Source organism: Rhinoderma darwinii, chromosome 2 (assembly GCF_050947455.1).
Source record: "Rhinoderma darwinii isolate aRhiDar2 chromosome 2, aRhiDar2.hap1, whole genome shotgun sequence".
NCBI classification, from domain to species: Eukaryota; Metazoa; Chordata; class Amphibia; order Anura; family Rhinodermatidae; genus Rhinoderma; species Rhinoderma darwinii.
This window is the reverse complement of record NC_134688.1, coordinates 256822945-256848901: the sequence shown is the minus strand read 5'-3', so window position 1 is coordinate 256848901 and position 25957 is coordinate 256822945. Positions and strand designations below refer to the sequence as shown.

General features: G+C 40.8%; 1 protein-coding gene across 3 annotated transcripts in view; it reads left to right on the top strand.

The window, feature by feature from the left end:
• CSMD2 (CUB and Sushi multiple domains 2) overlaps positions 1-25957 on the top strand; it is an 897842-nt gene that overhangs the window by 688258 nt on the left and 183627 nt on the right. For all 3 annotated transcript variants that reach the window (XM_075853183.1, XM_075853184.1, XM_075853185.1), the window contains 6 exons: positions 8592-8807; positions 11466-11654; positions 15788-15957; positions 17882-18038; positions 20381-20572; positions 21912-22038. In XM_075853183.1, the coding sequence (XP_075709298.1) occupies positions 8592-8807; positions 11466-11654; positions 15788-15957; positions 17882-18038; positions 20381-20572; positions 21912-22038 (1051 nt within the window). The remainder of the gene's footprint in view (positions 1-8591; positions 8808-11465; positions 11655-15787; positions 15958-17881; positions 18039-20380; positions 20573-21911; positions 22039-25957) is intronic.

Here is a 25957-nt window from a genome sequence, read left to right as displayed (position 1 = left end):
GGGAGTGCCACACAGCCACCTGGTAGGGAGTGCCACATAGCCCCCTGGTAGGGAGTGCTACACAGACCCCTAGTAGGGAGTGCCACACAGCCCCATGGTAGGTAGTGCCACACAGCCCACAGCCCCCTTGTTGGTAGTGTCACACAGCGCTCAGCCCTCTTGTAGGTAGTGCCACACAGCCCACAGCCCCCTTGTAGGTAGTGCCACACAGCTCACAGTGCCCTTGTAGATATCACTCCCCCTTCCTGTAGATGGCACGACTGTAGTTCCCTGAAGGAGTGGAATCCCCGTGTGGCGGGGATTCCGCTCCTGGAGTGCTCTGCTTGATTTCTCTGTCCATATATGGACAGTGACATCAGAGGAAACTCCTGAAGCGGGGATTCCACTCCTTCAGGGAGCTACAGTGGCGCTAGTAGATAGCAGAGCAGGGAGATACCTCCCTGCTCTGCTATAGTGCCATCGCTACTGCTGTAGCAGCCGCAGCGGCTGCTAGTGGCGCCACTGCCCTCATGCCTGGTGTCGCCGCTAGCAGCCGCTATGGCTGCTACAGCAGTAGCAATGGCACTGAGTGAAAAAGCGCCCGGGCGGAAAGGCGACTGCTGAGTTTCCGAGCATGGGCGCTTCAGAAAAAAGCAGGGAAAGGGAGCCAGCGCAGAGCCCCCTTCCACCTGCTGGAGTGATGCACCCTGTGCCAAGGCACAGGTCGCGCACCCCTGAGGCCGTCCCTGCCCACGAGATCCGAGTGATGGAGATATCCGTCATGATGTGGGAACTAACAGCGGCTCGAGACAGATATATCCATCACTCATCCATTAAGGGGTTAAAGAGGTTATTCTGGTATTTTCAATTGGTCAGTATTAGAGATGAGCGAACCGGGACAACCGAACCCTGGTTTCGGTCCGAACATCGGGAAAAGTTCGGTTCGCAGCGAATCCGAACTTCACCGGGTTCGGCCGAACCCGTTTTGACCGAACCCGGTCAAAAATATTATACAAATCGGCAGCCACTTGTCTCTATCAATCACTGATAGAGAAAAGAGGCTGCTGATTAAAAATAAAAAGCATTTCATACATACCCGGTCGTTGTCTTGGTGACGAGTCCCTCTTCTTCCTCCAGTCCGACCTTCTTTTCTGACGCGGCAGCCTGTGATTGGCTGCAGAGGCCACGGCAGCCTGTGATTGTCTGCAGCGGTCACATGGGCTGTATCGTCATCCAGGAATGTCGGGCCGGATGTCGAGAGGGACGTGTCACCAAGGCAACGGCCAGGAGCCCGGACTGGAGGAAGCAGAAAGTTCTCGGTAAGTATGAACGTCTTTTTTTTTTACAGGTTGATGTATATTCTGATTGGAATTCACTGTCCAGGGTGCTGAAACAGTTACTGCCGATCAGTTAACTCTTTCAGCACCCTGGACAGTGACTATTTACTGACGTCGCCTAGCAACGCTGCCGTAATGACGGGTGCACACATGTAGCCACCCGTCATTACGGTGCCTCATGCACACGACCGTAAAAACACCCGTTATTACGGGTCGTAATTACGACCCGAAATAGCGGGCCCATAGACTTCTGTTAGCCACGGGTACCTTCCCGTTTTCTCACGGGAAGGTGCCCGTGCCGTTAAAAAGATAGAACATGTTCTATTTTTTTATTTTACGGGCCGTGCTCCTATACTTTATAATGGGAGCACGGCTCGGAAAAACGACCGGCTGCTCGTGGCCGGCCGTGCCCGGCTGTGCTCATCTCCTAAAATACTCTGTGCTGCTATAACTCTGTAGACAGGTCAGGATCCTGTTTCTTTTAAATGCTGCTGGGGAACCCGCTCGATCCACTATATAAGGCTGCGCTACAGTGCAGCATTTAAAAGAAACAGGATCCTGACCTGTCCACAGAGTTTAAGGCAGCACAGAGTATTTCAGGAGATGAGCGTGCAGATCTTGTGCGGGGTGGTGACTTGCCAATCATGTGAAGGTGTTATTGAGGACAGGAGTGGAGGAGAGGTAACAGACTGAGCTACATAATGGTAAGAGCAGAGTTCACAGCAGCACAGAGTATTTCAGGAGAGGAGCATGCAGATTCAGTGCTGCTGTGAACTCTGCTCTTTACCATTACGTAGCTCAGTCTGTTACCTCTCCTCCACTCCTGTCCTCAATAACACCTTCATATGATTGGCAAGTCACCACCCCGCACAAGATCCGCACGCTCATCTCCTGAAATACTCTGTGCTGCTGTGAACTCTGCTCTTACCATTACGTGGTGACTTGCCAATCATGTGAAGGTGTTATTGAGGACAGGACAGGAGTGGAGGAGAGGTAACAGACTGAGAGCTACGTAATGGTAGGAGCAGAGTTCACAGCAGCAGTGAATCTGCACGCTCATCTCCTGAAATACTCTGTGCTGCCTTAAACTCTGTGGACAGGTCAGGATCCTTTTTCTTTTAAATGCTGCACTGTAGCGCAGCCTTATATAGTGGATCGAGCGGGTTCCCCAGCAACATTTAAAAGAAACAGGATCCTGACCTGTCCACAGAGTTTAAGGCAGCACAGAGTATTTCAGGAGAGGCGCGTGTGATTGGCTGCAGAGGCCGCTGCAGCCTGTGATTGGCTGCAGAGGCCGCTGCAGCCTGTGATTGGCTGCAGAGGCGGTCACGTGGGATGAAGCGTCATCCCTGGAGGCCGGCCTTCTGACGTCATCCTGGCGTGCGTGACCGCCACTACAGCCTGTGATTGGCTGCAGCGGCGACATGGATGAAACGTCATCGCTGGAGGCCGGACAGGAGGAATGTAAGTATGAACGTATTCATTATTTTTTTTTATTACATTAAAATTGTATTTTCCGCGCGCCGAGCATGTACTGTCAAGGTTGCTGAAAGAGTTAGTGCAGCCCATTAACTCTATCAGCACCCTGGACAGTACCATGCTCGGCGCACGGAAATTACAGGTTCGGTCCGAATCAAACTTTTTCGTGAAATTCGGCGAACTAGCCGAACCGAACTTTTCATAAGTTCGCTCATCTCTAGTCAGTATCAATGTATATGTTTAGTCAACACAACAACGTACGTAAAAGTGTGGCTGTGTCTGAAATTTCAGTTCAGACCTGCTCAGCCCTGTTTACTTGAATGGGCTAAGCTGCAGTACAATACATGGCCACACTAATATCTACATTGATGTATCTGGAAAACCAATGAAGGGGATATTACACTCCAGTCCCTTCACTCTATGTATCATGGGGGTCCTTCTGTTTAGATCTACACCAATCATACATTGATGGCCTATTCTAGGGATAGGCCATTGATTGAAATTCCCATACAACCCCTTTAAATGGTCACCACCCATTTAACAAACTTTGCATAAATCAATTGTACAATTGAATATAATAAACTTTCTAATATATCTTATTAAAGTGCCTCTTTCTCCAGTTATCAGGCACTTCTCCTCCTCCCCCTCCTTCCTGCACTGATCATTCACTCTCAACTCATTGCTAAGGACCTGTTTGTGATGTCTGTTTAGCGTGTACATCAGGAAAGCTCCCAATGTACACACTAAATGTGTCCATAAGGTTCCAACAGCCTAATGAAGGCCAAAACAATGGAAAAGCATAGTAGACTACTACCCCTAAAAGCCTATGAATGACATATTTCACTGAATGGAATACGTCAAATGTATACGTTAAACGCATGCAGTACATCAGAGGCTGTTCAATAGCCTTTCATGCCGTATCCATTAAAAGGATACCATGATAGTCATTGGTCACAGCCTACGTTTAACATGTACATCGCTTTTTCCCGGAGTTAAGTTAAATGTAGGCCAAAAACGTTATGGGAAATCCATCACAAGACGGATTATCAGGTCACTGAGGAATCAGGTTACATGCTGTCCATAGGAGTCTATGGAGGGCGAGCAGGGCAGGAGTAGAGTGTGTGAGAGAGAGAGAGAGACACACACACACACACACACAAAGACACTGCTGCAGCTTTTAGTAAGTGTCGTATATCACACCAGTGCTGGATTCACAGCTACACTGCTCGGTACTGCTGCTTGATGTCCTCCATGTTGCTGCTGCTTTTATGTGTCTTCTACAAAGAGATCATAAAGAAGGATATTCTCTTCTCTATATGTGCAATGTATGGGAGACATGATAGGCTTTACGCACTAGCTCAGGAAAAACTGAGAATTAGGCCTGATTTACACGAGCGTGTGCGTTTTGCGCATGCAAAAAAACGCAGCGTTTTGCGTGCGCAAAAGGCACTTGACAGCTCCGTGTGTCATCAGTGTATGATGCGCGGCTGCGTGATTTTCGGCAGTAACTCTTTCAGCACCCTCGACAGTGAATTCCGATCACCATATCGAGTAACCTGTTTAAAAAAAAAGAGGTTCGTACTTACCGAGAACTTCCCGGCCGTTGCCTTGGTGACGCGTCTTTGGTGACGCGCCTCTCTTGACATCTGGCCCCACCTCCCTGGATGACGCGGCAGTCCATGTGACCGCTGCAGCCTGTGCTTGGCTTGTGATTGGCTGCAGCTGTCACTTGGACTGAATTGTCATCCCGGGAGGTCAGACTGGAGGAAGAAGCCGGGAGTTATCGGTAAGTCAGAACTTTCTTTTTTTTTACACGTTCACGTATATTGGGATCGGAAGTCACTGTCCAGGGTGCTGAACCAGTTTAACTCTTTCAGCACCCTGGACAGTGACTGTCTCCTTCCGGGTTCGGTCAAAACGAGTTCGGCCGAACCCGGTGAAGTTCGGTTCGCTCATCTCTAAGACACTCCGTTCGGATGTTTGTAAACAGAAAAGCACGTGGTGCTTTTCTGTTTACATTCAGTTTGACAGCACTTGCGCGAATCACGCAGTTCGCACGGAAGTGCTTCCGTGCGACCTTCATGGTTTTCACGCACCCATTGACTTCAATGGGTGCGTGATGCGCGAAAAACGCAGAATTTTAGAACATGTCGTGAGTTTTTTTCAGCGCACTCACGCTGAGTAAAACTCACGGACTGTCTGCATGCCCCCATAGACTTGTATAAGTCCGTGCGACCCGCGTGAAAAGCACGCGAGTCGCACGGACGTATATCACGTTCGTGTAAATGAGGCCTTAGAGATAGAGCCTGCTGGAGGGAAAACTGCTAAAAAAAAAAATACAAGTCATATAATGGCCAGAAATAGTGTTATTCCTCATGTATATACATATGACTGCTTATTCTGAAAAGCCACCTAAAATGTTAGGTACGCCTTAAGGATTTAAGCAAATAATTTTTTTTTTTATAATTAAAATTTATGCTATTTTCCAATATACTTTCTGTATTCATTCCTCATGGTTTTCAAGATCTCTGCTTGCTGCTATTCAGTAGGAACATGCATTGTTTATGTCCAGTGGATACAGGTGGGTGGATTGTTAGAAGACATACTGTAATGAGCCGTGCACCTGTGTGTCCATTACAGGACCTGCAAAGAGTTTTATCCACTGAAAGTTAAGAATGAATGTTCCTACTGAATAATAACAAGCTGAAATTTGGAAAACCATGAGGAATTAGTCTAGAAAGTATATTGGAGAATTGTAAAACTTTTAATTATTAAAAAAACATTAATTTTCTGAAATTTGACAGCCTCTTTAAAGGGATTATCCACTACCGGACAACTGTTGACCTATCCACCGGATAGGTCATCAGTGTATCATCAGTCCAGGTCCGACACCCGAACTCCGCACCGATCAGCTGCTCCCTTGGCCTGTGGGCACAGGATGTTATGGCACATAATTTACGTAGCTAGAAGAAGCTGGAACCGAACTGCAGCTCTGCTTCTATTCACTTGAATAGGAGAAAAGCTGCAGTAATGCAGCTCGGCCGCTATTCCATGACCGGTGCTATCTGTTTCCGGCATGGACGTCTGGTGCCTGGAGGCAGCCAGAGCAGCTTAACGGTGCGGGGTCCGGGTTTCGGACCCCCACAGGTCATGTACTTATGACCTATCTGGTGGATAGGTTATCAGTTGTCCGGTAGTGGTCAACCCCTTTAAATCAATATGTCTACAGACACTTACATCTAGCTTATTTAATATTTCTAAAGGACTCTTTGGTGTTTACTACATATTATGTATATAGTCCATGTCCTTGTTGAAGAGGATTTCAACCTGAAACATAAAATTGACCATATTCTAGTAAATCAGAGCAATAGGCAATATGTAATAAATATTTTTGTTTTTTTTGAAGAGTTCTTCCATTTTGTTGCAGAGACCATTTTTGCAAAAGTATTGACATGATGTGCAGCCATATCAGATGATACTGTTACTTTTGAGTTATCGTTTCAGAAATTAATGATCACCTGTCATTTTGTTAGTGTGACAATTACCATCAGTTTCTGAAAAAATCATTCATAGTGACAACCAATATGGATGCACTTGCTATTTTTAGTTTAGCAAAAATGGCTACCGCTACAGAACAGAAAAATGTCAATATCTTTCATATTTATAAATGATGAACATTTTTTATAATGATGTTGATGGAACTGTTTTCCGCTGTGCAGGAGAGTAATAATGCCCTCTGCTGGCAGCTGATAGTAAAGTTAGTTATGCCTCAATGACATTACTACAGGGTGGGCCATTTATATGGATACACCTAAATAAAATGGGAATGGTTGGTGATATTAACTTCCTGTTTGTGGCACATTAGTATATGGGAGGGGGGGAACTTTTCAAGCTGGGTGTTGACCATGGTGGCCATTTTGAAGTCGGCCATTTTGTATCCAACTTTAGTTTTTTCAATGGGAAGAGGGTCATGTGACACATCAAACTTATCAAGAATTTCACAAGAAAAACAATGGTGTGCTTGGTTTTAACGTTACTTTATTCTTTCATGAGTTATTTACAAGTTTCTGACCACTTATAAAATGTGTTCAAAGTGCTGCCCATTGTGTTGGATTGTCAATGCAACCCTCTTCTCCCACTCTTCACACACTGATAGCAACACCGCAGAAGAAATGCTAGCACAGGCTTCCAGTATCCGTTGTTTCAGTTGCTGCACATCTCGTATCTTCACAGCATAGACAATTGCCTTCAGATGACCCCAAAGATAAAAGTCTAAGCGGGTCAGATCGGGAGGCATTTCTTCTGCGGTGTTGCTATCAGTGTGTGAAGAGTGGGAGAAGAGGGTTGCATTGACAATCCAACACAATGGGCAGCACTTTGAAACATTTTATAAGTGGTCAGAAACTTGTAAATAACTCATGAAAGAATAAAGTAACGTTAAAACCAAGCAAACCATTGTTTTTCTTGTGAAATTCTCGATAAGTTTGATGTGTCACATGACCCTCTTCCTATTGAAAAAACTAAAGTTGGATACAAAATGGCCGACTTCAAAATGGCTGCCATGGTCAACACCCAGCTTGAAAAGTTTCCCCCCTCTCATATACTAATGTGCCACAAACAGGAAGTTAATATCACCAACCATTCCCATTTTATTTAGGTGTATCCATATAAATGGCCCACCCTGTAGTTTTGTTCTATTAACCAGTCTCTTAGGTCTTCTCAGTAGTAAGGACCTTCTAGACTCGGCAGTAAGTAGTTGAGATCGCTAAGGAGACATGAATATGCACACTTCTAGTGCATGTTGTATTTTCCTATTATCTTTTGTAGATATAACCCAATAATAGAAATTTTGAAAAATAAGGATATTAAAGAAAAAAGAAAAACTTTGGAGAGCACCATCGGACAGGGTACAAGGTAGTATAATGTCCCCAAAGTAATGCAACGTATTTACTCACATAAGTTAGGTGAGCCGGATCCCACACTCTCCTCTATTACAGGAACGCCAAACAATAATTTCCACGTTCTTCAGCCAGTATTCAATCAATGAATTTAATAAAGTCAAATATAAATATATCTATACTATTGTGTTTTGTACAGTTTTATATTTTAATTTACTAAACTCATTGATTAAATACAGGCTGGCGAACTCGAATGGTCACCTCGAGGAAATTATTGTTTAGCTTTTCTGGAATAGAGGAGAAATCCGGCTCTTCTCACTTATATTAGTTAAAATCTTGCATTACTTAGGGGATATTATACCGCCTTGTACCCTGTCCAATGGTGCTGTCCAAAGCTTTCTTCTATATAATAATACAGAGTTGAAAGGATTGGAAGTTCGGGAAGATCTTAGCAAGTCATAAGGGAGGTGGATATTTTGTGAGTGGCTCTACGCCACCACTCACGTAAAGTAGATGGAGTGTTTCCATATAACTATTTTAATTGTTTCCGTTTTTCTAAACTCAATGCCATTTATGAATATAAACTGTATGTAAGAGTGATGGTATGATATTTCTTGAGATGTAACTGATAAAGATCATCTCGTTTCAATGAACAAACTAATTATTCATGAGAGATAAAAACGTCATTCGTCATTTAATGTTGTCACGTAATAGCCTATCTTTTACAATATTGCTAAATCGGCATTCACTTATAACTCCAGGGCAAAAACGACATAGATGTTCTTATTTGTTAGTACCTTTTTTTTAACAAAGAGGTGAATCTAAGTCGTATTAACCTGTTCATTGCTTAGAACTTTAAATGGACTATTAACCTCACAACTCTGTTCTCACATTTCAGGGGTATTTTTCACCTTCCACACCTTTCACCTGGAGAGCGGCCATGATTTTCTACTTATCACAGAAAATGGTAGTTTCAGCCAGCCACTGAAACGTCTCACCGGGTCAAGACTACCAACTCCTATAAGTGCTGGGCTATATGGAAACTTCACAGCACAACTTCGTTTTCTTTCAGACTTTTCCATGTCGTATGAGGGATTTAATGTAACTTTTTCAGGTATATGCAAACAGATATCCATTGCCATAGTGCTGCAGACTATTCTTGAGAGGTTTTTGTTAATTTGTTGGCATCATTCATGATGTAGCAGGGTAAAAATTCTGCATTATTCAATTAGCATCAGCCTTTGGCAGTGGCGCAGGGTCTCCTTTGGGATGATCATAAGATGCAGAGTCTTGTCTTAGCTGAGATAGCTTATATATTGAGTCTTGTACCTCTAAAAAGGAGATGTGGATTGACCGAATTTCACTTATGTTGTGTTTAACGTCATATTATTGATTTGAATGATGACTGCCAAATGATTTTTGATGATTGTATTGACTTCAAATGCATTTAAGTAGGGTAAACATTCTCAATTCCTCTCCCCTATTTTCATGGGTCACTTGCCAAAAGACCTTGAAAACAGAAAAACAGAGACCCCTAAGATTACCTGTAATCTATAGGGCAACTTGACTACAAGTCCTCTGCATCAACATTACAGGAGAATAGTGCATTATATGGTGCACATTGAAATCAATAGGATGTGCCTGTACTGCATGGACGTGTCAGGTCCTCCAGACTAAGATGTTCTTTGTAACTGCTCTCTGCTCTGGCTAATAAATGAGGATCCTGAATAAGAAACTCCCTTTATTAATCAAAATGGCCTTAAGAAATATTTGAAAAAAGGTTTTTCTAAACTAGACAACCCCTTTAATGATAAATAGACATTATATAGTAAAGCACTCCCTCAAATTTTTTTATACTCTGGCCCATTAGAGAGGCACATTATGTATATTATGGTGAAGGTAATCTTCTTATCGGTGACTGTATTTGTGAGTTATCCATTCTGGTCCTCAGCTGTGTCACGTGACCAGCAATAGGGCTCTCCAACTGCCACAGCGTCTCTCTTGTGGACAGGAAGTCAGTTTCTCCATTCATTACTATCACAGCCTCGATCTGAGTCTTATAGGAATGAATGGAGAAACTGACTTCCTGTCCACACATGAGATGCTGTGGTAGGTGGAGAGTCCTATTGCTGGTCACATGACACAGCTGAGGACCAGAAAGGAGTGAATAACTCACAAATACAGCCACCGGTAACAAGATTACCATACATAATGTGCATTTCCAATAGGCCAGAGAGTCCAAATTTTTATGGGAGTGCTTCGTTAAATGCTGCTAGTAGCAAGGAGGACCCACGACCTGTGTGACGTAATGTTATCAAGCTTTGTAGCAGTGCTACAGAGAAAAACTAAACATACCCTATAAAGGATTAAAGGAATTATGTAGTTACCATCCCAATATGTATGTCTTGTTTAAGTAATCAGGGCAAAAGCATCAGGGCAAAAGCTATGGAATATTCTTTTAGCATCACCTACAAATATGTCTGTTGATTTAGCTATTGCAAAAGAAGGTCCAAATAAATATGTTGATTTGGAAGCTTCAATATTTGCAAATCACTCAAATCCACCACTAGAAATGACTAAAATTGCGCAAATTGATTGATAAAGGTCAAAGTTGGTGAATCGATTATCTCATCTCTAGACCTTAGAATGTGACCAATGTTCCCCCAAAAATTTTTGCAGAAGTATATGAAGAATAGAATTATACATTTATACTTAACATTTCTATCAAATATATTTCAGCGCATAATAAAAAAAAATACATAACTGACAGGTAAAATAAAGGTCTTGACATTATTTTAATTCAAACTTAAAGAAGTTATTGGCAAGCAACTGATTACTAAAGAAAAGTAGATTGACTAAGCTTAGCTATTGGCTGTATGACATTGGGGTTTCGAATCCAGGTTAATGTGGTTGGACAGTGTAGTACTCAGGGAAAGTGCCTGTCAAAGCATTCTACATTACAAAGTTTCTTGCCTGAGGACTTAATCTAAGGGAGGGCATGAAATCATGTCCTGTATCTTGTACTGTTGAAATCTCTACCTCTAGCTCCTTGTTCGGCAGGATTGGAACTATAAAAAGCAATGCAATTATATTCTGGCAGTGAAGGGGTTGCCAATAACATTCCTAGTAATCCCGATTTTAGCACTTGAGTGAGTGAGAAGGCAAGACCTCTAGCCGGCTCTGCCAGTCTCATCCTTCCTTGATGTTCATACTTAATTTCCTTGTGACGGATACAAATGTTCTGCCAGAGGCTGTGTGTGTAACACCGCTGCTCTGTATACACTGCATCCACTTCTCTAATCATATGTCCCTGCCAGTTACAATGTATAATTTATTTTATAGGGCTGACAGCAATTGCGGCTTCCTAGAAATGTACAAGTTTTTCCTTTTCTGTACTAAACAGCCTTAAGTCTAGTCATTTACAGAAATGTTGTTCAGCGAGGTTGTGGGTGTACCTGCGTGAGGGATGTATGTGCAAGATACATTGTTCTCATTAAAATAAAATAACTACAGATGTAGCATTGGAAAATGTGTCCTTCAAATCTTTGAGGCTTCAATGTTTGTGCATAATGACAGCTTTCTGAGTTCTAATAATGCTGTAGGTTTACTGCACCTTATATAACCCCACTTAATATTGGGATATGGCAATAAGGGATGCAAAATAACAAACTTGACCCTGCTTCATCTCAATAATTCCAGTCTACAGAATAGTAGCGCTTAAAATATGATTTATTATTCATTGTTCTTTGTAATGTATTGTTTGCTACTATAGAATATGATCTTGAACCATGTGATGAGCCTGAGGTCCCAGCCCACAGCAACCGGAAAGGTCTCCAGTTTGGAGTTGGTGATTCTTTGACATTCTCCTGCTTCCCTGGGTACCGCTTGGAAGGAGCTACTCGCATCACCTGCCTGGGAGGTAGACGGCGTGTGTGGAGTTCGCCTCTCCCAAGGTGTGTTGGTAGGTGGTCCTGTGCTTTAATTTTTGTTTGGTTCCCTTATACATTAAAACTAAGATTGCCACTAGGCAAACAACTCTATTTGATAGGAGTTTTTAGCATAGGACTTTGTGAGGTTATAAACATCATTACTAACTAATCCCAGTATACAGAAGTTTGGGGTTTAGATGTTTTTTTTTATAGTTAATTTAATTGGTTGTAAGCACTGTCCCATAAATGTTTCATTGTGTTCAAATTGTCACTACTACTTACCGACTATAGTATTTGGTTATTGATCATGCTCCAAGCTTATGGTGGTGAACTTGCTTGAGGGTCCTTATAGTAATAGGGGTATGACCTGGCTACTAGACATTTTATTGAAATTTAGAGCTCAGGATTGTTCAGATTCTGCAAAATAGAAGGTTTAAGAAGTTCTTACCAACCCATTTAGTTAGTGGCATGAACCAGACAAAAGGATCGATTTTTATCTAGACCAATTCCTCATGTTCCTTATTGACAAGTTAGATTTCTTCAGGGGTTTTAACTCGTTAGTGACCGCCAATACGCCTTTTAATGGCGGCCACTAACGGGCTTTATTCTGATGCATGTGCCTTTTTACGGCACTGCATCAGGATAAAGTAAACCGAGCAGGGAGTGTCAAATCTCCCTGCTCTCGGCTGCTAGAGGCAGCTGAGGGCTGGGAGCGTCCCTGCTCTGCCGGGTGAGATCGATATTAGTATCGATCTCACCCGTTTAACCCTTCAGATGCGGTGCGCAATAGCGTGCACCGCATCTGAGTGGTTTTGAAGAGAGGGAGGGAGCTCCCTCTCTCTCCCACCGACACCCAGCGACACGATCGCCGAGTGTCTGTGTCTCTAATGGCAGCCGGGGGCCTAATAAAGGCCCCCAGGTCTGCCTGGAGCGACTGCCTGCTAGATCATGCCGGAGGCATGACCTAGCAGATGCCTGGCCGTTTTAAACGGACAGGCAGTAATACACTGCAATACAAAAGTATTGCAGTGTATTACAATAGCGATCGGAGAATCGCATATTATAGTCCCCTAGTGGGACTAGTAAAAAAGTAAAAAAAAAGTTTAATAAAGTTAATGAAAAAAAAATGTGAAAAAAAAATTAAAAACCCAGCTTTTCCCCTTACACAATGCTTTACTATTAAAAAAACAAAATAAAGTAAAAAAGTTACACATATTTGGTATCGCCGCGTCCATAACGACCCCGACTATAAATCTATAACATTATTTAACCCGCACGGTGAACGCCGTAAAAAAATTAATAAAAAACTATGGAAAAATTGCTGTTTTCTGTGAATCCTGACTTTAAAAAAATGTTATAAAAAGTGATCAAAAAGTCGCATCTACTCAAAAATGGTACCAATAAAAACTACAAGTCTTCCCGCAAAAAAAAAGCCCTCATACAACCGCATCGGCGAAAAAATTAAAACGTTACGGCTCTTCAAATATGGAGACACAAAAACAAATAATTTTGAAAAAAAAGCGTTTTTACTGTGTAAAAGTAGTAAAACATACAAAAACGATACAAATTTGGTATCGTTGCAATCGTAACAACCCGCTGAATAAAGTTATGGTGTTATTTATATCACACGGTAAACGCCGTTGATTTAAGACGTGAAAAAGAGTGGCGAAATTTCAGGTTCTTTTCTATTCCCCCCCAAAAAAAAGTTAATAAAAGTTAATCAATAAATAATATGTCCCCCAAAATGGTGCTATTAAAAAGTACAACTTGTCCCGCAAAAAACAAGACCTTATACAGCTATGTCGACGCAAAAATAAAAGAGTTATAGCTCTTGGAATGCGACGATGGAAAAACTTAAAAAATGGCTTGGTCATTAAGGTCTAAAATAGGCTGGTCATTAAGGGGTTAAGCTACGGTAGTCTACAATAATGATATTGAACAGGCCAGAAGGAGGCAGATATGTCTCAATTTTGAGACACTATGGCTTACCAGGTAATAGTAGCGATATCACATTCAGTAGGAAAGTGAAACATCACAACAACATTAAGATACACTATATGGAAAACATATTGAGACACCTATGCATTACACATAATACAGCTTTCACTCTTCTGGGAAGGCTTTGTACAAGATTTTGAAGTTTGTCTGTGGGAATTCTTGCCCATTCATCCAGAAGAGCATTTGTGAGGTCAGACTCTGATATTGGGCGAGAGGGCCTGACTCGCATTCCCTGTTCTAGTTCACTCCAAAGGTATTTGATGGGGTTGAGGTCAGGGCTGTGTGTGGACCATGGGAGTTCTTCCACACCAAACTCACCCAACCATGCCTTTATGGACTTTCTGCACTGGGGCACAGTCATGCTGGAACAGAAATGGGCCTCCCCCAAACTATTCCCACAGATTTGGAAGCATACAATTCTCCAAAATGTCTTGGAATGCTGAAGCATTAAGATGTCTGTTCACTGGAACTAAGGGGCCTAGACCAACCCCTGAAAATCAACCCCCTAGCATTATCCCTCCTCCACCAAACTTTACAATTGGCACAATGCAGTCAGGCAGGTAACGCTCTCCTGGCATTCGCCAAACCCAAACTCGTCCATCAAACTGCCAGATAGAGAATTGTGATTCGTCATTTCACAGAACACTTTCCACTGCTCCAGAGTTCAGTGGTGGCATTCTTTGCACCACTCCATCCAACGGTTGGCATGGTGCTTGGTGATGTAAGGTTTGCACGCAGCTGCTTAGCCATGAAACCCATACCATGAAGCTCCCGGTGCAATGTTGTATGGATGTTAATGCCAGAGGAGCTTTGTATCTCTGCAGTTATTGAGTCAGCAGAGCATTGGCGATTATTATGAACTATGCACATCAGTAATCAGAGACCCGGCTCTGTAACTTCACGTGGTCTGCCACTTTGTGGCTTGTACTTTGCACTATTACCACTCACAGTTGATTGTGGAATATCTAGAAGGGAAAAAATTTCACGAACTGAATTATTGCAACGGTGGCATTCTATAACAGTACCACTCTCAGTGAGCTCTTTCGAACGACCCATTCTTTTACAAATGTTTGTAAAGGCAGACTGCATGGCTAGGTGCTTGGCCTTATACACCTGTGGCAATGGGACTGAATGAAACACCTGAATTCAATGATTAAGAAGTGTGTCCAAATACTTTTGTCCATATAGTGTATATGTATTACAACAAATCCTCTAGAGCATTCTGGCCTTCTAATCTGTAAGTTGTAGAACGTAATGTAAAAATGTTTTAAATGGACTTGATTTATATTTCTCAAGGAATAGAGAGCTTCCACTAAACATGTATTAAAAATCATTACAAATGGGGGGGGTTACTATATATTTTATTGAGCAATTCATATCTTGCGGGGATAGTATCAGGACTGCCAAGTTGACATTTTCCAGTATGATCCCCAGTGATAAGTAGTCAACATGATTAATGACTAAATTAGAACAAGACATGAAATGCAGCACTGAAAATTTTAATTTGCATGTCATTACAATACAAGTGATGGAATATACTGTGTGCTACTGCAGGTATAGAAAGAAATGATAATAACTTATAATGTCAGGAAACCTAACAAATAAGTTACATTCCATAATAAAAAGTTTTGCAAATCTGAAACATGGTAGAATCATTTCTAGTGGAAATAAACCTTAGAAATGCCTAGTAACATTGCAGCATCAATAATATGTAATACGTTCTTGGTTGAAATCAGAGGAGTTCGGTGTTTCATAAAAGATAAAGTTGAACTAAGTTCGGCTTTGGAAAAGCTTATCTTAATCTATAGTGGTAGAGTAGGAAGGAGCAAGATCTCTGTAAGTTGGCGTTACAATGTCAGGGATTTTTACACCCCAGTTTTCTTGGAAACAAGGTGCTTTTCTGTATTGTAGAACTGAAATTTTATGGGCTGAGATGTTGGTGTCGGACACATGGAAGGAGAGGTATTCTGATTGAAGTAGTTTTGGAAAATATTAATACACATCAGATTGTTACTGGTAAAGACAGATATAAGATTATTGTGTATAGCCGCTAAATATAGTCATAAATATAGCTAACTATAGTCATTGAGGTACCCTCCCCCTCTATTGTTAAAAGTCATAGTCTGTTTTGTAGATCTTAACTCCTTGTCCCCTTCCTATATTTCAGCTGAGTGTGGAGCATCCGTCACTGGAACCCAGGGTGTCTTGTTGTCCCCAAACTACCCAGCCAACTATAGCAACCACCATGAGTGCATCTACTCCATCCAGAGTCAACCGGGGAAAGGTGTGCAGCTGAGAGCTCGGACATTTGACCTCGAACCTGGAGACTACCTTAAGGTACATTTCTTAATCTACATAGTATATGCATAGCATAACTGTGTAATATTAGTCCTTATTTGTGCAGGTTATGGTTGGCAATGTCAAATTTATAACCACTTTATTGCCTCTTACTGACATCAGGTTTCCAAATATTGAACTGAAATGTCACCCTGGCATCACTCACTGAATTTGTTATACAGTGAAGGAAATAAGTATTTGATCCCTTGCTGATTTTGTAAGTTTGCCCACTGTCAAAGACATGAACAGTCTAGAATTTTTAGGCTAGGTTAATTTTACCAGTGAGAGATAGATTATATAAAAAAAAAAAAGAAAATCACATTGTCAAAATTATATATATTTATTTGCATTGTGCACAGAGAAATAAGTATTTGATCCCTTTGGCAAACAAGACATAATACTTGGTGGCAAAACCCTTGTTGGCAAGCACAGCAGTCAGACGTTTTTTTGTAGTTGATGATGAGGTTTGCACACATGTTAGATGGAATTTTGGCCCACTCCTCTTTGCAGATCATCTGTAAATCATTAAGATTTCGAGGCTGTCGTTTGGCAACTTGGATCTTCAGCTCCCTCAATAAGTTTTCGATGGGATTAAGGTCTGGAGACTGGCTAGGCCACTCCATGACCTTAATGTGCTTCTTTTTGAGCCACTCCTTTGTTGCCTTGGCTGTATGTTTTGGGTCATTGTCGTGCTGGAAGACCCAGCCACGAGCCATTTTTAATGTCCTGGTGGAGGGAAGGAGTTTGTCACTCAGGATTTGACGGTACATGGCTCCATCCATTCTCCCATTGAGGCGGTGAAGTAGTCCTGTGCCCTTAGCAGAGAAACACCCCCAAAACATAATGTTTATACCTCCATGTTTGACAGTGGGGACGGTGTTCTTTGGGTCATAGGCAGCATTTCTCTTCCTCCAAACACGGCGAGTTGAGTTAATGCCAAAGAGATACATTTTAGTCTCATCTGACCACTGCACCTTCTCCCAATCACTCTCAGAATCAACCAGATGTTCATTTGCAAACTTCAGACAGGCCTGTACATGTGCCTTCTTGAGCAGGGGGACCTTGCGGGCACTGCAGGATTTTAATCCATTACGGCGTAATGTGTTACCAATGGTTTTCTTGGTGACTGTGGTCCCAGCTGCCTTGAGATCATTAACAAGTTCCCCCCGTGTAGTTTTTGGCTGAGCTCTCACCTTCCTCAGGATCAAGGATACCCCACGAGGTGAGATTTTGCATGGAGCCCCAGATCGATGTCGATTGACAGTCATTTTGTATGTCTTCCATTTTCTTACTATTGCACCAACAGTTGTCTCCTTCTCACGCAGCGTCTTACTTATGGTTTTGTAGCCCATTCCAGCCTTGTGCAGGTCTATGATCTTGTCCCTGACATCCTTAGAAAGCTCTTTGGTCTTGCCCATGTTGTAGAGGTTAGAGTCAGACTGATTAATTGAGTCTGTGGACAGGAGTCTTTTATACAGGTGACCATTTAAGACAGCTGTCTTTAATGCAGGCAACAAGTTGATTTGGAGCGTGTAACTGGTCTGGAGGAGGCTGAACTCTTAATGGTTGGTAGGGGATCAAATACTTATTTCTCTGTGCACAATGCAAATAAATATATATAATTTTGACTATGTGATTTTCTGTTGTTTTTTTTTATATAATCTATCTCTCACTGTTAAAATTAACCTAGCCTAAAAATTCTAGACTGTTCATGACTTTGACAGTGGGCAAACTTACAAAATCAGCAAGGGATCAAATATTTCCTTCACTGTAGATTCTTAATTTAAAATTTGACTTATGTATTAACAATTCAATGACTATTACTCAATAAGTAATCAAAAGAATTATTGGTTAGGGATGTAAAAAGATGGAACATGGCTATGCTCACGCATTTCTACATTTGTACATATCTCCCATTTTCTAGGTCTATGATGGGCACAATAATTCTGCTCGACTTCTTGGAAAGTTTAGTCATTCAGAGATGCTGGGACGGAGTCTGAACAGTACCTCTAGTGCATTGTGGTTGGAGTTCATCACTGATACAGAAAATACCAGTAAAGGATTTGAGCTGTATTATTCCAGTGAGTCTTATTATTAAGAAGATTGTTTATTAAAGGCTAACTGTATCTAAATAATTATAGAAAATAAGCACCTTAGATATTTATTGCATATCCACGGGATAATACGGTATCTGAAAACAGGTTTCCTAAACCAGATAACCCCTTCTAGATGTTTTTGTTATGATAATGTATCGCTGTCCACTTTCATCTTGGAACACAAAATGTCACACAGTACTACTTACATACATGTTGGAAATGTAGGTTGTGTATACCACCTGTTGGTTACACGGTGATACTGTAGCAGCAATATATATTTTCTCCTTCCTTAATAATTAAACGTTTGATGCCGTTTTTGTGTGAATCCAGCAAACATTATATATAGTTCTTAAGAATTGTTTATTTTCCTCCTTCGGATCCTACACCTCCACAACGTTTGACACTGACTACTTGACTACTACTGATCACTGTTTCTTCTCATCACATCAAGAGACTGACAGGCCTTTTGGTTTAAAGATGTTCTCCCAGATGCTGTAGCTAATTGTTAATGTCCATATGAGAGACGAAGCAGCCATTTGAGGTTTTTCTCATTACCAACCATCTTTTGAAGATGATATTGGTAGAAGCAGACACGTTGTCCTTTGTGCCGGTTACTAATAAGCAGCCTCATTATGGGATCAAAATGCGTCAGATCACACAGATCCTGTCACATTTTCTTCATCATATTTCTAATAAAGATTTGTATACACAATACAAATAATACTAGATATTCCAGTGTAATAGAATTCAGATGTAAAATATAACATGAATAAACTATTGTCCAAAACGATTAAGAAAATAACTTTACACTATAAAAGCAGCATCACAACAAAGCACCAACTGCTTTGCAACTGAAATTCATTAATAATGTATTGTGTTGCGGCTTAAAGGGGTTGTCCAGTTTTTATTTATTTTTTTAATTATTTGTAGAGTAGGAAATTGTACGGTTTTCTAATACACTGTATATAATGTATTAGAAATTCTGCTCACATACATGTATTATAGTGCATAAGGCCCCTGTCACAGTGGAATGGTAAAGCCCACAGATTAGTCCTCTGTAATGGATCCGCAGACCAACTGAATGTGACTAAACATGACGCCACTCATGCGACACACACACACACACAATGTGTTGGGCCAACATGGGCTATGTGAATAGGACTAATTGTGGAATAATGATAAACGCAAAAACAAACACACAAAAAAACACAACACACACAGAGGAGACAGTGAGAAGAATGTAAGATCTGCTCCTCACAGACACTGATAGACATGATGATGAGATGTTGCAGGAGGTAGAAATACTTTATAACTTCTACTCCTGTTATATACCTGGACAGTGTTACCTGAATGCCAGTGATCACATGATGTGGGTCACATGACTGTCCTATGGGTGTTTTTTTATAGACAAATATGTGGGCTATACCATTTTTTAAAATAATTTTTAGACAGAGACAACTGCACTGATATAAGAAAAGTATGTGAGCAGAATTTTAAATACATGTATATTAGAAATCTGTATGATTTCCTGTTCTATAAATACATGAATAGAAAAAAAAAAAGTGAACAACCCCTTTAAGTTCACCACATGTTTGAAAAATATGTAAATACGTTATTTTACTTTAAAATGTATAAGAATCGCTATGAAATCACAGTAGGCCCCAATTAAAGTATAAACAAAATCCTGTCTAAATATACATTATTAACCTTAACATTTATCTAGCGAAAAAATGATAAAGTCTCAAATGTTCCAGATAAAATATTCATGTAATATACACTTCAAAACAAACTTCTTTACTTGGGCTGCAAACTTCCTACCAAATGATAATCAGCGGAAGAGCGCCCTTCTCGCCCGTGTGACCCAGAATAGGTTGCACCACATTCTCCAATTAGTGATTCCTTTAAAGAAAATTTCCACAAAGGAGATGTTTGCTCTTTTTTAGTTAATCACTTCTGCGTTTGACTATAGTTACTCATACATTACAACCCAGAAGCTAATTGCTTGTCAAAGGAAAAGCTGGGGGCCTATTTCTCTAATACTAAAATAGCCAATGACCATGACATATTACGCAGATGTCCTATGTATCATCTTATCACATGGTTTATCTGATTTTAAATCACTTTGTATGTTATTATAACAGTACGCAACCTGCTACTGTCCCCCATGGCTGTCTCTGAAGACCTAGTGACAAGATTGTCGTGCTTCTTCAAACCTGGCACTAATTGTAACTATCCACCCCCTGAAAAGTGACAGCGCCGCAGGCAGACTGGTCAATCCTGCAGCATTATCGTGTCTTCTCTTAATGTGTCTTCTCTTGACTCCGCAGGTTTTGAGTTGATTAAATGTGAGGACCCAGGGACCCCAATGTATGGCTACAAGGACAAGGATGAGGGGCATTTTGCGGGAAGTTCTGTCTCTTTCAGTTGTGATCCTGGTTACAGTTTACGTGGCAGTCGGGCATTAATGTGCTTGACCGGAGAACGCAGAGTGTGGGACCAGCCTCTCCCCTTGTGCATAGGTATGAAAGTTTACTTCTTTATTAAAAGGAATTCTGAAATGTATGCACATACATGTATCGAATACAAATACATATAGTAGAGCTCAGTTTATCATTTGACAACGTGGAGTATATTTATCTATACAATAGCGCCCGTTACCTGGCACAGTTGCATTGTAAAGAAGGGAATTCAGATTGAACGCCAAACTGTATCGATCAAATCACCCCCCAACACTTTTTCTGACATTTTTCCAATTGCCACAAAAAAGGGAGCGAGGTTGGCAATTCAAACTTTGTTAAAATGATTTACAAATAAAAATCGGCCATTTTTCTGGAGGTGAGTTACACCGGGTACAACCTGACATGGTTCAGTAGCTTCACTGTATTAATGAAAAATGATGGTGAATACTGCGCAAATTACACTTCATTTATAACCTGCGAACCGCTTGGGGTTCAAAAGTAGTAATAAATTTGCTCCCAGTGTGTTATCTGGGGTCTTACATGGGACTACAGGAAAACCTGTTGTTAACCGTGAGTTATCACAATCCAATGTCTAAAGTACAGTTTTAAAGGATTAAATGGGTATTATGGTTTTAGAAAATAAGGGTTATTCTTTACATAGCCAAAAATGTAACAATTTTCCAATATACATTCTGTATAACTTCCTTATGGATTCCAAGATCTCTGATTGCTGTCATTCAATTGAGATCTTTAATGTTTACTCCAGGGAATGTAAATCTGTCCTGGTCATGTTAAGGGCACAAAGTTACTCGAGATCTGATACACATACTGTAAAGGCCCTTTTACATGGGACAATGATCGAGCGCACGAGCACTGGTATGAACCCTCGTATCGATCATTACCCTACGTAGGCAGGGCAGTGATCAACCGACAAAGAAGCAAACGCTCATTTGTCGGCAGATCGCATCTTTTGTGTTGCAGGAAAAAATAATCATTTGTTGGAAACACAACTCCCCGTGTTTACAGGGGATGTGCTGCCGACAAGATGCAAATGTTTATGGACGAATGATCAAATTAATGGTCATTTGTCTCCATACATTCCGATCATTGCTTCGCTTAAATGAAGTAAACGAGTGCCGATCCAAATGCTGTTATCGTCAATCGGCACTAGCTACCAGGCCGATAATATCCCTGTGTACTGTAATCAGTACCGCACCTGACCAGGACAGATTTTTATCCTGTGGAAGTAAACAATGAGTGTTTCCTGTAGATGACAGCAAGCAGAAATCTTGAAGACCATGGGCAATCGATACAGAAAGTATACAAAGAATAACATTTATTTGCTTAAACTGTAGTACCCCTTAAGTACCTGCTACAGCTGCACTTTTCTTCTTTGTAGCGGAGTGCGGAGGTCTTATCCGTGGAGAGAAAGTGGGCAGAGTATTGTCTCCTGGCTATCCTACACCCTACGATCACAACCTCAATTGTGTGTGGATCATTGAAGCTGATGCTGGCTGCACCATCGGGTGAGTAGCTTACACACGTGTGTGTGTGTGTGTGTGTGTGTGTGTGTGTGTGTGTGTGTGTGTGTATATGTATATATATATATTTATTCATTTATATATATATATATATATATATATATATATATATATATATATATATATATATATATATGATAAACCATAAATAAAGAAAGATTGCACCTTCCTTTATGTAAAGACTTCTTTATGACTATCTATCTGCTGTCATACTGTTTGCCTATCTCATCATTAGATGACACTTCTATTAGAAAGTTATAACGCTCATTTCTCCCTGAGTAGAATAATGAGCAGCTCGTTCAAGCGAGAGAAATGATTATGATTAATTCACATGGCGAATATTTGTGCATTAAACTATTCCATTATTCTATCCCTGGATGGATTTATGTCATGCCCAAATTATTCTGCTGTCCCCAAAAAAATGAATGGGTGGTATGGAAAATGTGGCAATAATACTTCTTTCTCAGTGATCTTATTAGTAAATGCTACAGGTCCACTAGCTTTATTAAAATGGTCCTAGCTGAAAACCCTGCCCGTACTGTAACCACACTGACCTTTACCAGTTCTAACCTTTTATGCGGTGTGTTCCTGTCAAACACCCTGTTAAGTAACTTGTCAAATTGTCAGTACTTTCCGGTGCATGCCGAATGTACTTTAGCGGGCCTGCAGAGCTGCTGCTAAATTGTCCGGGATATTTTATTGTTCTTGTTTGTCGTAGTTATTTACTTTTGCAGCTTTACAAATGAAAAGTGGGAAAAAAGCATTGTTGACCCATAAGACTGAAAACATGCATGCCAATCGATGCCTTGACAGAACACCAAGCACATTGTGTGCTATTACTAGAAGAAAACGGAAATTCTGTTCCTATAAGGAGTCCTTTTATATTATAATTAGTGTTAAGAGTCAAAGTAAGCTGAAAAATATACTATACTAAAAAAAACTTTTATACTCAAGCTGCTCATTCAGCTAAGGATAAGGATTTTATCCGAAACATCTGTAAGAACCAGAAATTTAGTAGTCTGCCCAAACAGCAGATCTGAGCAGCGTACTTTTTGCTTCTCACAAAATAAGATATAGAAGTATGCATATAAGCACAAGAACACATTACAGAATATTCTGTATAAGCTGGAAAAATGGACAAGCGTAAGGATCTGAGCGACTATGACAAGTGCCAAATTGTGATGGCTAGATGACTGGATCAAAGCATCTCTAAAATGCAGATCTTGTGGGGTGCTCCAGGGATTCAGTAGTTATTACCTACCAATAGTGGTCCAAGGAAGGTGTCCATGTCTCTACAGGTCAGAGCTGTTTTGGAGGCACAAGGGTACCTTACCTACACAATATTAGGCAGGTCGTTTTAATCTTATGACTAATCTGCTGGCAGCCTGTGTTTGATTGTCCAGTAGCTCCATCACATTGAAAGGTATGTTCTCCTTGTCTTTGCGTGGGTTTCCTCCCAGTACTCCGGTTTCCTCCCACACCCCAAAAAAACATACCGATAGGGAATTTAGATTGTGAGCCCCTATGGGGACAGTAAAAGAGGACCTCTGTACATTGCTGCAGAATATGTTGGCGCTATATAAGTAACGGCAATAAATAAAGGAAGCATTACACAGTTCCTTTGAAATCAATTGGCTGTCCATGTAATGCAGGGATGTGTCAGGACCTCCATAGAGAGAGAGAAAAGCTCTTTGTAACCATTCTCTCCTCCGGCTAATAAATGAGGATTCAGGAATGGAGGGCATAATGGTATTATCTCAGAATTCCCTAAGGGTATGTTCACACGCAGTGACCAAAAACATCTGAAAATACGGAGCCGTTTTCAGTTGAAAACAGCTCCTGATTATCAGAAATTTTTGTAGCAACTCGCATTTTTCGCGGCGTATTTTACGGCCGTTATTGGAGTTGTTTTTCAATGGAGTCAATGAAAAACGGCTTAAAAAAGTCCCAAGAAGTGGCATGCACTTCTTTTTCGTAAGCATCTTTTTACGTGCCGTATTTTGACAGCGACGCGTAAAATGACACCTCGTGGGAACAGAACACCGTAAAACCCATTGCAAGCAATAGGCAGATGTTTGTAGACATATTAGGGGCGTTTTTTCAGGCATAATTCGAGGCGTAAAACGCCCGAATTACGTCCAAAAACACTGCGTGTGAACATACCCTAATAGGGCATTTGAGAATAAGCTCTCTAAACCAGACACCCCTTTAAGCTGAAAAATTTACTTGCATATATCATAATGATGAAATGTAAATGAAAGACTAACTGCACATTCATCAAACTTTTGATATGTCACTTTTGATGTGATCATCGCTCCCTGTCAGGCTGAAGATGGTTCTTATAGTCTGACAGGGAGCACTGATCACAGATGAAGGTGCAACGCGCTCAACTGAGCACTTCTACACCTTTGTTTCAGCAACGGTGGGGGTCTCAGCACCCGGACCCCCACCGATCCAAACTATTGATATGTCTCTATGACATACCAAAACTTTGATTAAAGTGAAGTCACTCTTTAATCCGTTAACGTACTTAGTGCCCATACTTTAATGTATATCCATCCCTACTGGACCAACTCCTGAGTTTCTCTATGTCTCTAAAGTGACAGATATATAGTTTCTTGATAGAACATTTATCCTAATTTTTTAAATAAATCTTCAGGGTTACGTAATGAAGACAATTCATAGGATATGTGGACATCATAGAGGGTGGTAACCCGCTCAGAACCCCCCACTATGAGAACCGCACTGCAAGAATAGCACCCGTTATGGCAGACCCAAAGCTTCCTCGCACTAAATAGAAGACTATTAATTAGAATGGCCGGAACGTAATGCTATATTTTCAGACATGGCTCCCCCCCGGTGATATCGGTTGATCGCTGGGGGTTAAAGAACCCGAACCTGTGGCAAACAGCTGTTTGTGCAGCTGACCTAATTTCAAAAAGTGGTTGTCTTCATAAGACTTCCGAATCGTAACCCTTATTCCCAATCAACTTGATTTTCTATAAGTTTAAGGCTGCTAAACAGACGAGTATTTGCATGTTCATAGTTACCCATTGAAATCAGGAAAAACTATGCAGGTCATTTTTCTTATAATACCAGAGTTAAATATTTTCATGAAATGTTTTTATTAATATATGGCTGTTATATTAGCAAATCTTTAATTCAGGAGCAAACATTTTTGTAGAATAAATCCATAAATATAAATATTTAATAGAGGCTAAATGGAAAACATTATGGGAATTGTTCCTATCCAGTATCAGTCATCTATGAAGATATCGCGTGTGGTTAGCTTTAGGTAATATTATATAGAATGGCATTTATTACAGGACTGCTTTTCTCTCTCTCTCATAGCATAGCCCTTTGCCCTTTTTAATAGATCTGTCTTCCATCTCTTCTCCTAAGTTCAATCACGTACTATAGTCACTTTTGTAGTTTCAGACAGAAAAAAAACCAAAAGACAGAGCTTCAAGCAGAGTATATTCAAGTATTGCAGCGTGAATGTCAGTTAGTATGCTCACCTTTGGGTGGTGAATAAGAGAGTTCACAATAAATCTCAGTTGTAGATGGAGTCTTAAATGCGCAGCGACTTCTCCCCATCATAAGTGGATTACCATCTTGGACATATCACTGTCTTTGTTTCTTACAATGTACTGTAGGAAAAATGGAGCCAGAAATGTCATCTTTTATAGTAACCTTGGAGCGGGATGGTGCTATTTGGTGAAATCAATATGCCATCACATTATTGTGGTTATTATAAAGCCATAGAATGATTTCATATAGTGTAATACACAATCTGGTAAAGAAAGTGTCCAGCCTTTAAAATATGCAAGACTTTTTTTTTCCATTTTTATATAACTATTCAAAACATGAATTCTATTTATTTCACTGCAATATTGCCACATTG